The 12,503-nt window shown below is 36.1% G+C and overlaps 1 protein-coding gene across 1 annotated transcript in view; it reads right to left on the bottom strand.

Annotated features, from left to right (window-relative positions):
* Positions 1-290: 290 nt before the first annotated feature.
* Positions 291-12,503, bottom strand: part of LOC137460797 (synaptotagmin-10) — a 45,841-nt gene continuing 33,628 nt past the window's right edge. Inside the window, exon 7 of the mRNA XM_068170895.1 lies at positions 291-12,344. Within this exon, the coding sequence (XP_068026996.1) occupies positions 12,273-12,344 (72 nt within the window). The 3' untranslated portion in view covers positions 291-12,272. The remainder of the gene's footprint in view (positions 12,345-12,503) is intronic.

Genomic DNA, 12,503 nt, shown 5'->3' with positions numbered 1-12,503 from the left:
ATAGGCATGGGTACTCAACCTGGCACCAAAAGGTTAAGAAGGCTGGTCTTCCCACTCATAGCAACAAAATTTATTCCCTTTTAGAGTTGATCTTAAAGCATTGTGCCAATGAGAATATGCCATAGGTGCACAGAAATTTTGACATGGAAAAGGGAGAGAATAAATAGGGAAAGATGATCTCTGTAATTATAACCCACTGAACTCTATTTCGCTTGGAACAGTTTCCTTTGAAAGAAAGAAGGACAAAAAAAAAGAAAAGGTGAATAATTTTAATCACTTTATTTCTTGTTCAAAATACATACGAAACAATTAGAATAAAACTATTTCAAAGTAGTTCTTTTCTTTTTCTTGTCTTTTTAATATAAAATTATCACAAACTGTACACTTCATAACATCTTTTGAGGTTTCATTGTAACATAGTTTTGTTTTTTTTTTCCCCAGAACTGACAAATAGATTCACACTTTCTAGAGAACACATTGTAAAAATACTCAAATGTGTTACGAGTCTCAAAGGCTAGTGCAAACCCTCCCCCTCCCCCCCCCATTTACTACCAGTAGTACAATTTTAATGCTGTCAAGTTTCACAAGTGGCCATTTAGCGCATACAAAAAGCCAGTAACACGAGTTCCAAAAGTTTTGTTTTCTTGTCTCTATAATGCAGAAGCCAAGAATATTGACTTGAACAGTGCCTAAGTATCAAATCACAGACTTCATTTAAAAGGTCACAGCATGAACACTGAATAAAGAGTACTGAAACAGTCAGGTATTTAACATTAGATCTTGGTCAGCCAACACCACATAGCAAGAAGAGACAAAATCTTAAAAGAACTCTTCAGTTCTTTGAAAGCTACATAGACTTGGCAACATTTCTGATCTAATAAAGGTTAGTTTAAAGGTAGGGAGTTCTGTTAGAGCTTGGGCCAGGTAGGGCCTAGACCAGGGCCCCACATTGTCACAGCAAACGTGCTTATTCTGACAGGGATTGTATTGGGTCCTTATTTTTAGTATTTAGAAATCCTAAGTGTTTCAATATTGGGTGGAATTTCAGTTGGTTGGGTTGTGTTTATATTTTTTTCCTTTTCTTGGGGGTTCTTTTGTGTCTCTATCTATCTATCTATCTATCTATTTATAGATTTATTTATTTATTTTTGTTTGGTGGTGTTTTTTTTGGTTGGTTGTTTTTTTTTTTTTGTTGTGTTGCCAGTGGCCAGGAACTCCAATTTAACTTCCTACCTTTTGAAGCATACACGGTGGAGAATGCTTTCCCCAGAGAAAAAACACATACTAGAAAAATGTAGCATTGTGAAGATGTGGCTAGTTTCTGTATTCTACTTTCCCTGCTTTAGTTCTCAAGAGGAGCGCACTGAAACTAGTTGGCTTGAACACAGTGCAAACTACAAGCTAATGAGAAGGAAGAAGAAGCTTTTGGGGACTGTCCTTGCAAGTGACTAGAGGATCATCTGGCTGGCACACAGAGGAGCCAGAGCTTCCGTCCTGCTGCCTGAGGTGGTGAGGACTAGGCAGAGAAGGACAATGAAAAATGCCGTTTGACTTTGACTGCTACAATCCTAGCAAGCACAGCTACACTAGTGTGGAAGGTGCTGAAGTGTGCTTCTAGCATAAGCTTGCACAAGTCAGGGGTGCCTCTCCATATCAGGATGCCAACAGTGCCTACATGTAGGGTAGAGAACTAGCCATATCCCATCCATAGACATCCATGTGTATTTAGGTCCTATGTATCCTGTTGAGACTACTTACCTAAATACAGAAGAATACAAAGAATTTAGACTCATAGTTGGAAGAAAAAGAAAGAAGAATCAATATTAAATATATATCTATATATTTTCCTTTTCTTAAGACATAGTTATCTATTTAACAAAAGTAAATTTTGTTCAATATTTTCCATAGAAATATAGAATGACAAGAAGTTCTTTATATCTGATGTGCAACATGACTATCTAAATGTTACATAGTAAATGTTTAGTCTTTATAGATACTCTCTGACTTTCAGTAGCAAAATGGAATCATGTGGAAAACTGCAGGCCACTACTGAGAAGGAAATATCTGGTAAAGATACATCTGACCTCCATGCCTGACTACAGAGACCAGACATATTTACTTACCAAATTAGGCATCTGTGGCTCATATTTCTATATTATTATTGTTACTCATATTAGTAAAATTAGCATTTGCAATAGTAATTCATATCCTAGAGATGCACTGAGGACTTTTGGTATGGTCTGAATTGTCAGCAAGTAACAAACATCCATGATGGATATAAGAGAATTCGTTCTGCTTGCCTTGAGATTGCTTGCTGGTTTAGTTTAATAATATACTATGATGCATCATCACATGCAACCTAATGCAAACACAGCCAAAATCAATAGCAGTGCTCCTGTTAGATTTCAGTTGAGGGCTGGTCAGGTATGTAATGCTTTGAAATGAAACTACATCCTAAAAAGACCTACAGACTAATTTTACTGGATATATTTAATAATCTGTTACCATGACATTAAAAAGAAATGTTTCATTTTAATTACCACAAGAACAGTTTCCATATAAGATAATAAGTGACAGACCTAAAAGAAAGCTCCTTTTGAAGGCATGCTATAATTCTTGTATATTGGAAGTAAGGTAATAAATATTTTCCAGCAAGCTTTTGTAGCATTGCTAAGTATAGAAGTGTGTATTCTTAAAACTGCACCTTAGAAGGCTGAATTTAATATCTTGTTCTGTGCCATCTTGTTTCAAGGATTTCTAAAGCTACATTAGATGCATTTGCCCTTCATTGTTCTTCTTGACGCAGTCCATAAAAGGGAGGCAAAACTGTTCTAATTGTATTTAGGAAAGGAAAATAATAATGGAAAAAGTAAAATGTATTTTTGTCAGCATGTTTATATGTTGCTGTCACATGTATTTTTGCTAAAAGGCTTTTAATTTTTTTTTCATCAATATTATTTTCAGTGCATGAGTAGATAGGTACTTTAGTACCACTTTTTGCCATGTTAGAGGTTAAATTATGAAGTCTTGTCTTAAGAAAAAAAATAACTTTTAACAACAGTACAGAAAACAAGGTAAAAAATTCTGAAAGATGCCTTGGAATAATTTGAATGAAATCTCAACACATGTTCCTTGTTATCAAGCCTTCTTTACATAGGAACTACTCTTTGACTTCCTGGGCTGCTCTTTTTCTGGAGAGTATGTGGAATCAAACTCAATATTTTAGAGTATCATCCACAGAGCTTCTCTAAAACTTGGCTAGGAAATACAATTTTGTCTGCTACTGGCAAGTAGCTTTAGCTTTATAATGCCAGGCTCCCTTTCAAAATAATATAGAAAAGTTCTAGCTGTGCAGGTTCAGTTGCTGGATAAAATAAAGCTTTTCCATTAGTGATTTTAATTCTCTGGCACAAAGTTGCCATGGTGGACTGACAACCTAAAAAGATTCAAGTTCTTGTGCTGCAAGGATAACAAAGATCCTGAAACACTTAAATAAAGCTTGAAAGGAATATTTGTAGGAGTGTAAAGTGCTCTTTGGAGAATCTAAGAAATCTTTTTCATTTTCCATGGTAGCCAAAGGTCTGTTTACATAAAGAAGTACACCTATACACACATGCATACATTGGCCAATAACAATTGTATCTGGCAATTCCATATCTCATTCAGCTATGCAGTAATTTCCCTTGTAACTGTTATTATGCAATTAAGCCTCAGAAAACCATGGTGAGAGAAGTAATGTTCCTCCATTGATCACACGGATTTTCAGTAAGAGGCAGCCACTCCCAGGGTGAAACAATTACAGCACACCCAGTACCATGTGACAATTTAGGACAAAGGAATAAGAATTCCTTATTCAGCTGAACCTCCATGAACAGGAAGAACAGGAGGAAATGGGATTTATCTGGAACATTAGTTCCAGGACCCTTTTCATACACAAAGACCTGCAGGGTATTAAGAGAGAAATACAGTATAATTATGACTTCAGTTTTGTGAGTCATTGGAGAATTAGCACCTGCAACAGCTCAATGGTTTGTCCACTGTTTTGTAGTATTAGTTTAGGCTTGATTTGAAAACAAAGCCACTACCTTCTGTATCACAGCAGCATTTTCAGGGGTTTCCTATTAGTAATTCATGTACTGATTGTCAGAAACTCTGAAAATGAGAAGAGGTGGCATTATATAAAAAAGATTTTTCATCTATTGGAGATTTTCCAATCTGTGCCAGGTGCAAATAAACAGGAGACCATTAGAGCATCTTGAGAGGACTGCATCTGACTGCAAGCCAGCAGTGTGCCATGAACAACTACCAGTGCTCTTTGCAGTCTGAATCCCCTGGGATAAAGGATATGTGAGGTAGAGGGATGTTTGAGAACAGACACAAATTCTGCAGCATGGTTCCCACCACCCTTGTGAGTTTGCAAATGGCAGCACAAGATGTCAGACAGGGGAATTACATCAAAAAACTCTTCTTTGGAATTGTCTGCTATACATACATTTCTGACTACTGAAAATTCTCTCAACTCACCCCTTCTTTATATTTTCCACTTTTAAATAGCTTTTTTTCTTAGAGAGCTCTTTACAGGCTCAGTAGGTTTTCCCCCTCTTTTCTCTCATGCTCATGGATCAGATGCCATTTAGATACTAGATTTTAGATATCTTCTTGTTCTCTCTTCACTTATTATGCAATTATCAGTGTCTTCTCATAGTATATTTAAAGAAAACAACTCTTTATCCTCTTTATAGAAATGCAACTACTTCACAAAAATATCTCATTTCCCTTGAAACTAGCCTAGAAGCTATCCCAACACACAGATGTTAAGAATCTTAAGTGCTTAAAATGCCTGTTTTGTCCACAAGCATTTGTTAGAGCATGTCTTCTGTTATGAATTGCACAAGGACTAGGCAAGTAGGAATTCTGTGACTCTAGAAAGTACTGTTTTATAATAGAAAACATAGTAATTCCTTCTAACTCAAAGAACTATCAAGATATCATGTCTTAAAAATATACCATTATTCTATGCAGGAAAGCCACTTTGGTTTGTTCTAGAGTTTTATTTTCTGCAGGGATTGGAATTTCTAAGGTGTGAAAAGATCCCAAACTATTTTACAAAACAATCTCTCCAAAACATTTCTCTGCCTGCATTTTGAGGGAGAGGAAAACCATATACAGGGTAGGTAGGTTACTGTCATGAAAATATGCTACTAGCACTCTTGCTATACCCTTGGTAATATCTGAGTGGTAAAGCTCTCTGTGAGCTCTGAAGCTGTCATGAAATATCTGTGCTCTCATCCTTTCTTTGGTCTGTCTCTTTACTTGTCAGGTGTCCTGCCTTCATCTGTCCAGATGAGAGGCAGGATTTCATGACTCTCCTACAATTATGTAGGGCCCAGGACATTGTGTCTCTACTAACTGTAGTAGTCCAGACAGTCTGAATGGATTTGCAGAATCCATTGCAGAATGCTATTTAAATATTTAAGCTTAGATAGGTATACTTAAATATTTTAAATAAATGGATTTGAAAATAGCAGTCCATATGCATATCTGTCCTGCCAGTTACTTTCTCTTCATTTAATGGGGGAGTAACCTACCCCTATTTCTCTGTGAACTACAGCAGCAGATTGCATCCCATCCTGTTCACAGAAATCTTGTCTTTTCTGAAACATATCCCTCACTCTTTCCTGTGCTTTTGAAATATATCTTTTTGATTTTTTCCCCCTATGCCTGCTTGGATTTTGACCCTTTTAGATGAGAGGTATTTTTCCTGGGCCACCAGGATGGACACTAACATTTTGTAAGTCTCACTATCTTTTAAGAGGTACTTCCTTGCCAAACATTTTTTACCTGTTGTTCTTTTTTTTCCCTCCTAACACCTACTTATTGAAGTCATCTAATTCAAGATCAATAGCCAACTCAACATATTGTATAAATAAATAATTACAGAGCCTCTCCACTTTCATCATAGCAGCTATGTTACTTCCTGCAGATCCAGCTTTCAGAGCACAATGTTTTGAATTATGTATCAGGGAGTTGATATGTGTTTACTACTATAGAGAGAGTTGGTACATTGATAACCTAGATAACCTGTATTTTTATTTATCAGTTGTATTTTGACAGTGTTAATACTGAAGGTCTTCTGTAGAGCTAACATGGTTCACCAACACGGGCAGAACAATAAAGTACGAAATGCCCTCCCTTGGATCACTTAAGATACCAATGCTTGTCCTTAGTACCAACAAAGTGAAGAGTCATCTTGAGGATACAGTGCAAAGCTTTAAGTGATTTTTTTCTTGCCAAATTTTCTTTGCAAATTGAACATGATTTTTATGCCCTTCCAGGGAAGTGAATCCCTTGTAACATAAATGTCATGGTCTATACTTGGGTGGAAAAGTTTTACACAGTAATACCAGAGGCAGATTACTTTCTAAGCCAGTAAAGGAAAGGTTTCCAGCAACAATAACATTGTAGAGGTACTATCAGATAAAAAAATAAAATCATAGGTCTGAGCACTTGCTATCATCAAGCATCCTCTAGCACTCAGCACAAGATTGAAGGTGTTAGTTCCATTTTCCTGGCCAGATTCCCCTGTGATATTTAAATCCCACCTGCAGCTTCATTTTCTGTTAAGAGAACCATCTCTGAGTTTCCTGTGTGCTGTTAAAAAACTGACAGTTTCCAGCTGGGGCTAAGGAGAGAGGGAATTGTGCCGGAGATATTCATTCATTTGGCAAAGACAAGACACTTACTAGAGTTAAGGTAGTATTTGCCTTGAAAATGGTAAATGGCTGTGATCAGCACCTCAATTAAGTCCTATGCATAATTTTGACTCTATCCTTCTTTATTCCTGCTTTATAGTACAGTAAAGGAAGCTTTTAATTCCAGTGTTTGCAATTATATTGAATACTTGTGTGTCTACTGTCTGTTTTTATCTCTGCAGTCTGCTCTGTGTCATGATTTAGCTATTTTCTGACAGTAGATAGCTCAGATTAGACTGGCAAGCCTTATTAACTTAAGTGAAAATGAATCTTGAGGAAAGGGTTTAAACTTAGTCTCAGCTGCAGTGTGAACAAGAGAGAAATATTTCTATCAAAATATGGATACATATATAATATTCTTGTCATATACACTTTATTTTGCCCAAATTTTGGGTGGTCTAACATATACTAGATGAGCTTTGTCCAAAAATCACCTCACTGTCTAATTAACATAGAGTTGTATTTTAAAGATTACAGAATTTGCAAGCATATTAATTTCTACAAATAAACTCATTTGGACTTTTCAGGTCAAGGAACTGTCACTCAGTATAGATTTGTCCAATATTTAGCATGAACTGAAACATCCCTGGATTTTTTTAACGCCAGGCTGGATGGGGTTCTGGGCAACCTGATCTAGTGGAAAGTGTCCCCACCCATGGCAGGGGGGTTGGAATTGGATGATCCTTGGGGTCCCTTCCAACCCTGACAATTCTGTGATATGTCTGATTAAGTGTGGGTATTCTGTTGAAATAGAAGTGCTAAATAATAATGTTTATACACTGTGTAAGTGCAAATACTTGTATGTGCAAATCTAGGTTTTTGCATGCTCTAACATGGAGGGTTTCAAATTTTGCAGGCACATTTATGGATGTTGTTTTCAGCAAGAGCAGAACTCTGTCACTGAGATCTAAAATAATTACACACCCTTCTACACGTTTACAGACTTTAAAGTGTAGTAAAATGATTTCAGATGTGTAAAACTTGCTAAAGTAATGGATTGTAATAAAAAGTCAGTACGTATAAAAGTTGTTAAGATACAAGCAGTCAATTGATTAAAAAGACATAGCAAAATAATCTTGGAAGTAGACTACCATGTATTTGTTGTACACCATATGTTAAAAACTTTCAAAAGGATTACATTGAAGCAAATTACAAAACTGAGAAATAGGAGAAATGGATGAATCAAATAAGTCTCTTCTTGGAAACTCAAAGTTTTCTTAATATTGCTCCAAAAAATGCACCCATTGAAAGAAATCAGGAAGTAATTGCATTTTCCCTTAGGAAATAAAAAATCAACTAAATGAAAATGTTTCATGTTTGCTCAAATATTTCTTCAAAAATATTGAATGTGGTTATGATTCTTAAGAAAAAATATAGAGATTTGTTACTTAAACATAAGAAGTCAAAACAATCCCATGTATTGAAGAAGAAATCTTGCAGGAAAGCTTTCGTCCTGGTGCACTAAGTTTTGTTTTATCATGTTGGTTCTGGCCACTTTCTCTGCCCCTGATCTTATCTTTCAGGATAGTACTTTCTGAAATTCTGATGATTGTAAGGGACTGCAGAGATGAGAAGTTACTTCCTTGACAGCTAACTCTTTGTAGCATGAAGATGAGCGATTTAGCTACCCAACACATTTTGGTCAGGACTCCACAGGTTTAGTATTACTACTTTTTTTAAGGCCATGAGTCAACTTGCAGCACTGCAGACAAAAGTAAGATTCAGGGCTCCACTGCTTGAACAGAAGCCCAATATAGAGAAAAGATGGTGGTGAAAGAGATAGTTACTTGCTGGGAGAGTGAGGGGAAGGGCCATATAATCAGAAATATACAATATGGTGATCTAAAGTTGAGATCATGGAGTACAATATGTGACTTACATCTTGTTGAGCATATGCTCACCTATCTTACTACGTGCAGTGCCACTAGAATCTTAAATCTACCTGTGGCTTGGGGTCCTGCTTAATGTTTTGCATAGACCTAATAACAATTTTATGGTTGCTTAGAGCAAGTTTAATGGTCCCTGAAAACTTATTTAATAAGGGGAAGGGAAACAATTGCTTGAAAACAATATTTACCCAAAAGACTAGAATGGCTCATTAGATACATTTGTATTTGGGATTTTTCACTTTACAGTGCATTATTGAAAATAAATACAAAGTGGCTCCCCTGGAACCACTTAATCCATCATGTACTTTCTCTGTACAGTTCTGTAGTTTACTGTTGTGAAATTATACAAAAGTTCTGCAGTGCAAAATACAATTCTTATGAAGTACTGCTACTGTTTCCAGTCAATCATTTCAGTAAAAATGACACAGGCTTTTAAGAACGTGAGTTTCTCAAATTCTTGTAAGACTACTAAAAGATATTTTACACCAACCATTTGTCAGGTTTGATTTTGCTCAGATTAGGCTAATCTTTGTGGTGTGGCAGAAATGTGGATAAGACAAAAGCCCAAAACATTCAGGATGGGAGCATGGAATTTACAACTTCTCCCAATTATAATATTTGAAATCTCTTCATAGATACATAAAGCAATGTATTAGTTGACTAAATATGTGCTAACCTTTTACTGAGTGCACTTATGTGTATGCTCAGAGAGTAACTTGTGAACCAGGCTCTAAAGCCAATGGGTTGGTTACACTAAATATATACTCTGTCGTGTAAGGTAACTAAGAAAGCAGTGGGAAAAAAGAATATATCATTGTTTGCATGATTCAATTAATAAATGACAACAGATTAAAAATCATTAATTAGGGAATGATTTTTGAAGCTAGATATCATGGTAATTTTTCAGTCCAGTTTCTTGTAGATGCAGAGCACCCATAAATCAAGTTTAGACACAGAAATTGTCCACTATTGTTATCAACAATACCATAAATAACACAATAAGAGAGCACAAACTAAGCTATTATTCCTTTGGTGTTTGACAACTTAAATTGAAGAAAACAAAACCTGAAATACCTTAATACTTACAATGAAACACACAGGATACTCATAGAGAACAATAAAATAGTTTAAAAGACATTGCTCATTGCTGAACGCTTATGCTACATTTCATCGTGGAATTGTTAGCTTTTTGGATATTAGGTGCAAAAAAAGTGCAAAGAATAATTAACTGTTACAGTACCACATTACAAAAAGTATTTTCTAGGCCACAAAGGCCACTGTTGATATAATTTATATTAAGATAAATGTATATACAAAGTAGTTTTTCACTCTTCACAGGAATATGTATCTCTTTCTACATCAACCTTGAAAAATCATGATGAAAGTTATGTAGGCCACAGAGTCTCACAATGGTAACAATGATAACCCACAGAGGCAAGCCTGTTCTCCTGGTAAAAAAATTACCCACAGCAGACAGGAATGAAGTTCTGCAAGGCTGCTCTGTATTTATGGTGATGAAAATACAGCCTTGAACAGGGAGGAACTGTGCTCAGCATTATCAGCCTTCTTGTGGCAAAACTATTTCTGTCTAGAGGCTGTGAATAGCAACCTGGGACAGACATTCAAAAACTGAACTGGAGTAATTTTTATTTGGCTTGGGTTTTTTTAAGTTGTAAAGTGTGCCTTAAAGACTTACTTATTTATTTGCTTGCTTGCTGCATTGTTAGAAACAGAGTGCAAAGTACAAAATCTGCCTCAACTTTTTTTTGGTCTTAGAAATACCATGATGTTAAGAACAGCCTTCTAACTTCCCTGGAGCATCTAAGATACTTCAAGGAATATTTGACTCTCTTAGAGATTAGTTAGCAGAATGGAGGGAGTGGATCTTCGTAAACATATTCTGTGTCAACCAGGCTGAACTAACCAGGCCAATATGGTTCTTCAGAGTCGGTCTAAACTATCTTTTCCCTTTGTAACTAGATTAATTCTCACAAATTCTTTCATTACTGAAAATCAATCTTCCATTGGCATTTTTCTGATATATGACACTAGTTTTTATTCCTGTAAAAAAGTATGTTGGAAAACATTTTCGGCTCTCTTTACAAAGCTACAAAAAAAGGGCCATCACTTCAACCTTTTTTGTAGGTACAGTTCAGCTTTCAAAATCTCAGTCCCAATCATGCAGTCCTTGTCATGCTCTTCACAAATAGAAAAAAAAAAAGAAATCTATTTGACTGAGGTAAACTGCAGTGTTAAAAAAACCCAGTTAAATCTGCAAAATAATATGTGGCTCTCTTCCAGTCTCTAAAGCAGCTCAATTCAGGCAATACTTTTTATTCAATTTGCTTTCACTGTGTAGTCCAATAAATGAGTATGCTAGTTTAGCAAATTGTTGTATTTCAGTTTCTTTCTCTGTATATTGACACAAAATGTACACTGAGTTCATATTTAGCATATCATTCCAGAGGCATCCAGCCAGGGACCAGAAACTATTCTGTATGAGCTATGCAATTACACAAAATAACTTCAAAGAAATACAATACTTTCACTATAAATCAAGAATTGGAAAAATATTCTGTGTAACTGCAGGTTTTGGTCAATTTCTTTCTTACTTTTTCTTTTTCTTTCTTTTATTTTTTTTTTTTCTTTTAACAGCTAAAATACAATAAATCAATTCCTTTACTTCAGAGTAGCAAACAAGCTGCTTCGAAAAGGTTGGATGCACCTCATCAGGAGACACCTACCCCCCTGTGGAGCTGCATTAGCTTTCACACATTTCATTGCAGGCACATTAGCTTTCCACAATACCCATACATGCACTGTTCAGCGCCATGTAGAGACATCCAAGCTAGCTCTTCATCAACCAGCAGGTAGCTGAAGCAAAACAGCCAGTGAGTACAGTTGCTTGGACACAAGTGTCTGGTTGTTTTTGCTGGACAAACTAATGAGTTCCTGTAGGGGCAGCCATCATCTTGACTGATGGAAGATTATAACTGCATAGATACACTTGTCAGACCTGTTCCATAAAGGCTGAACTAAAACCCATTGAAGCCACTAGTGTCCTTCTTATTGGCTTCAGTGTGCTTTTGGTCAGCCCTTCCTCCCTGCTCAAGGTATGAACTGATTTTCCAAACATTCAAAACACAACAACAGTTGATTTTTTGTGCAACATTCAGTTTGAAGAATTATCTTGAGAAGTCATAGAGGATTTAGTGCAATTTAGAAGAAATTTAATTCATGAGCTATATATGGTTATTTGCTCTTTCTCAAAAGAATTAGGTGTTACAAGCTGCAGTGGTTTTGAATTGCTTAAGGGATTGTTTTCTGACTTCTTTGTCTATGCAAAGATCTAGGGCATATCAAAACACTGCTTGGATATGATGCTGGATATATGCCAGTGAGAAAACAGATGAATGGATTCGTATGAGGAAGGGTTATATTTGGCTCAAGTCAACTTCATTTGTATGTTAAGAAATTACAAACTGTAATATAAGACTTAGAATAGAAAAAAATGTATTTTAATAAAAAATTATGGATACTGTTCATCTGCGGAAGCCAAACCTTCTGTTTATGTCGATGCGAGCTACAAGGAAGCTTTGGACGCTGAACACGATGAGACCACTCTTGTTCATTAGGGTGTGAGCGGTGGTTTTGGTGATGAACAAGATCCCTGGCTATCAAAACTGGTTGCTCGTCCAGGTAACTGCAAGAAAAGAGTCAGATTTAAAAATCAGAGCATAGTGGCTCCGCATTACACTCATTTCAGAGGATGAGAGACTCCCTCAAAGACAAATTCAATTCTTATCTAAACTCTTTCTGGATCAAAGTCTTTGACAGAACTAATAAAGGAAATTCTTAAAGT

The sequence above is a fragment of the Melanerpes formicivorus genome, unplaced genomic scaffold (genome assembly GCF_026170545.1).
Source record: "Melanerpes formicivorus ecotype bairdi unplaced genomic scaffold, bMelFor1.0.p_v2 SCAF_762, whole genome shotgun sequence".
NCBI classification, from domain to species: domain Eukaryota; kingdom Metazoa; phylum Chordata; class Aves; order Piciformes; family Picidae; genus Melanerpes; species Melanerpes formicivorus.
The sequence above is the reverse complement of the archived record's forward strand: the minus strand, read 5'-3'. Positions and strand labels throughout refer to the sequence as shown.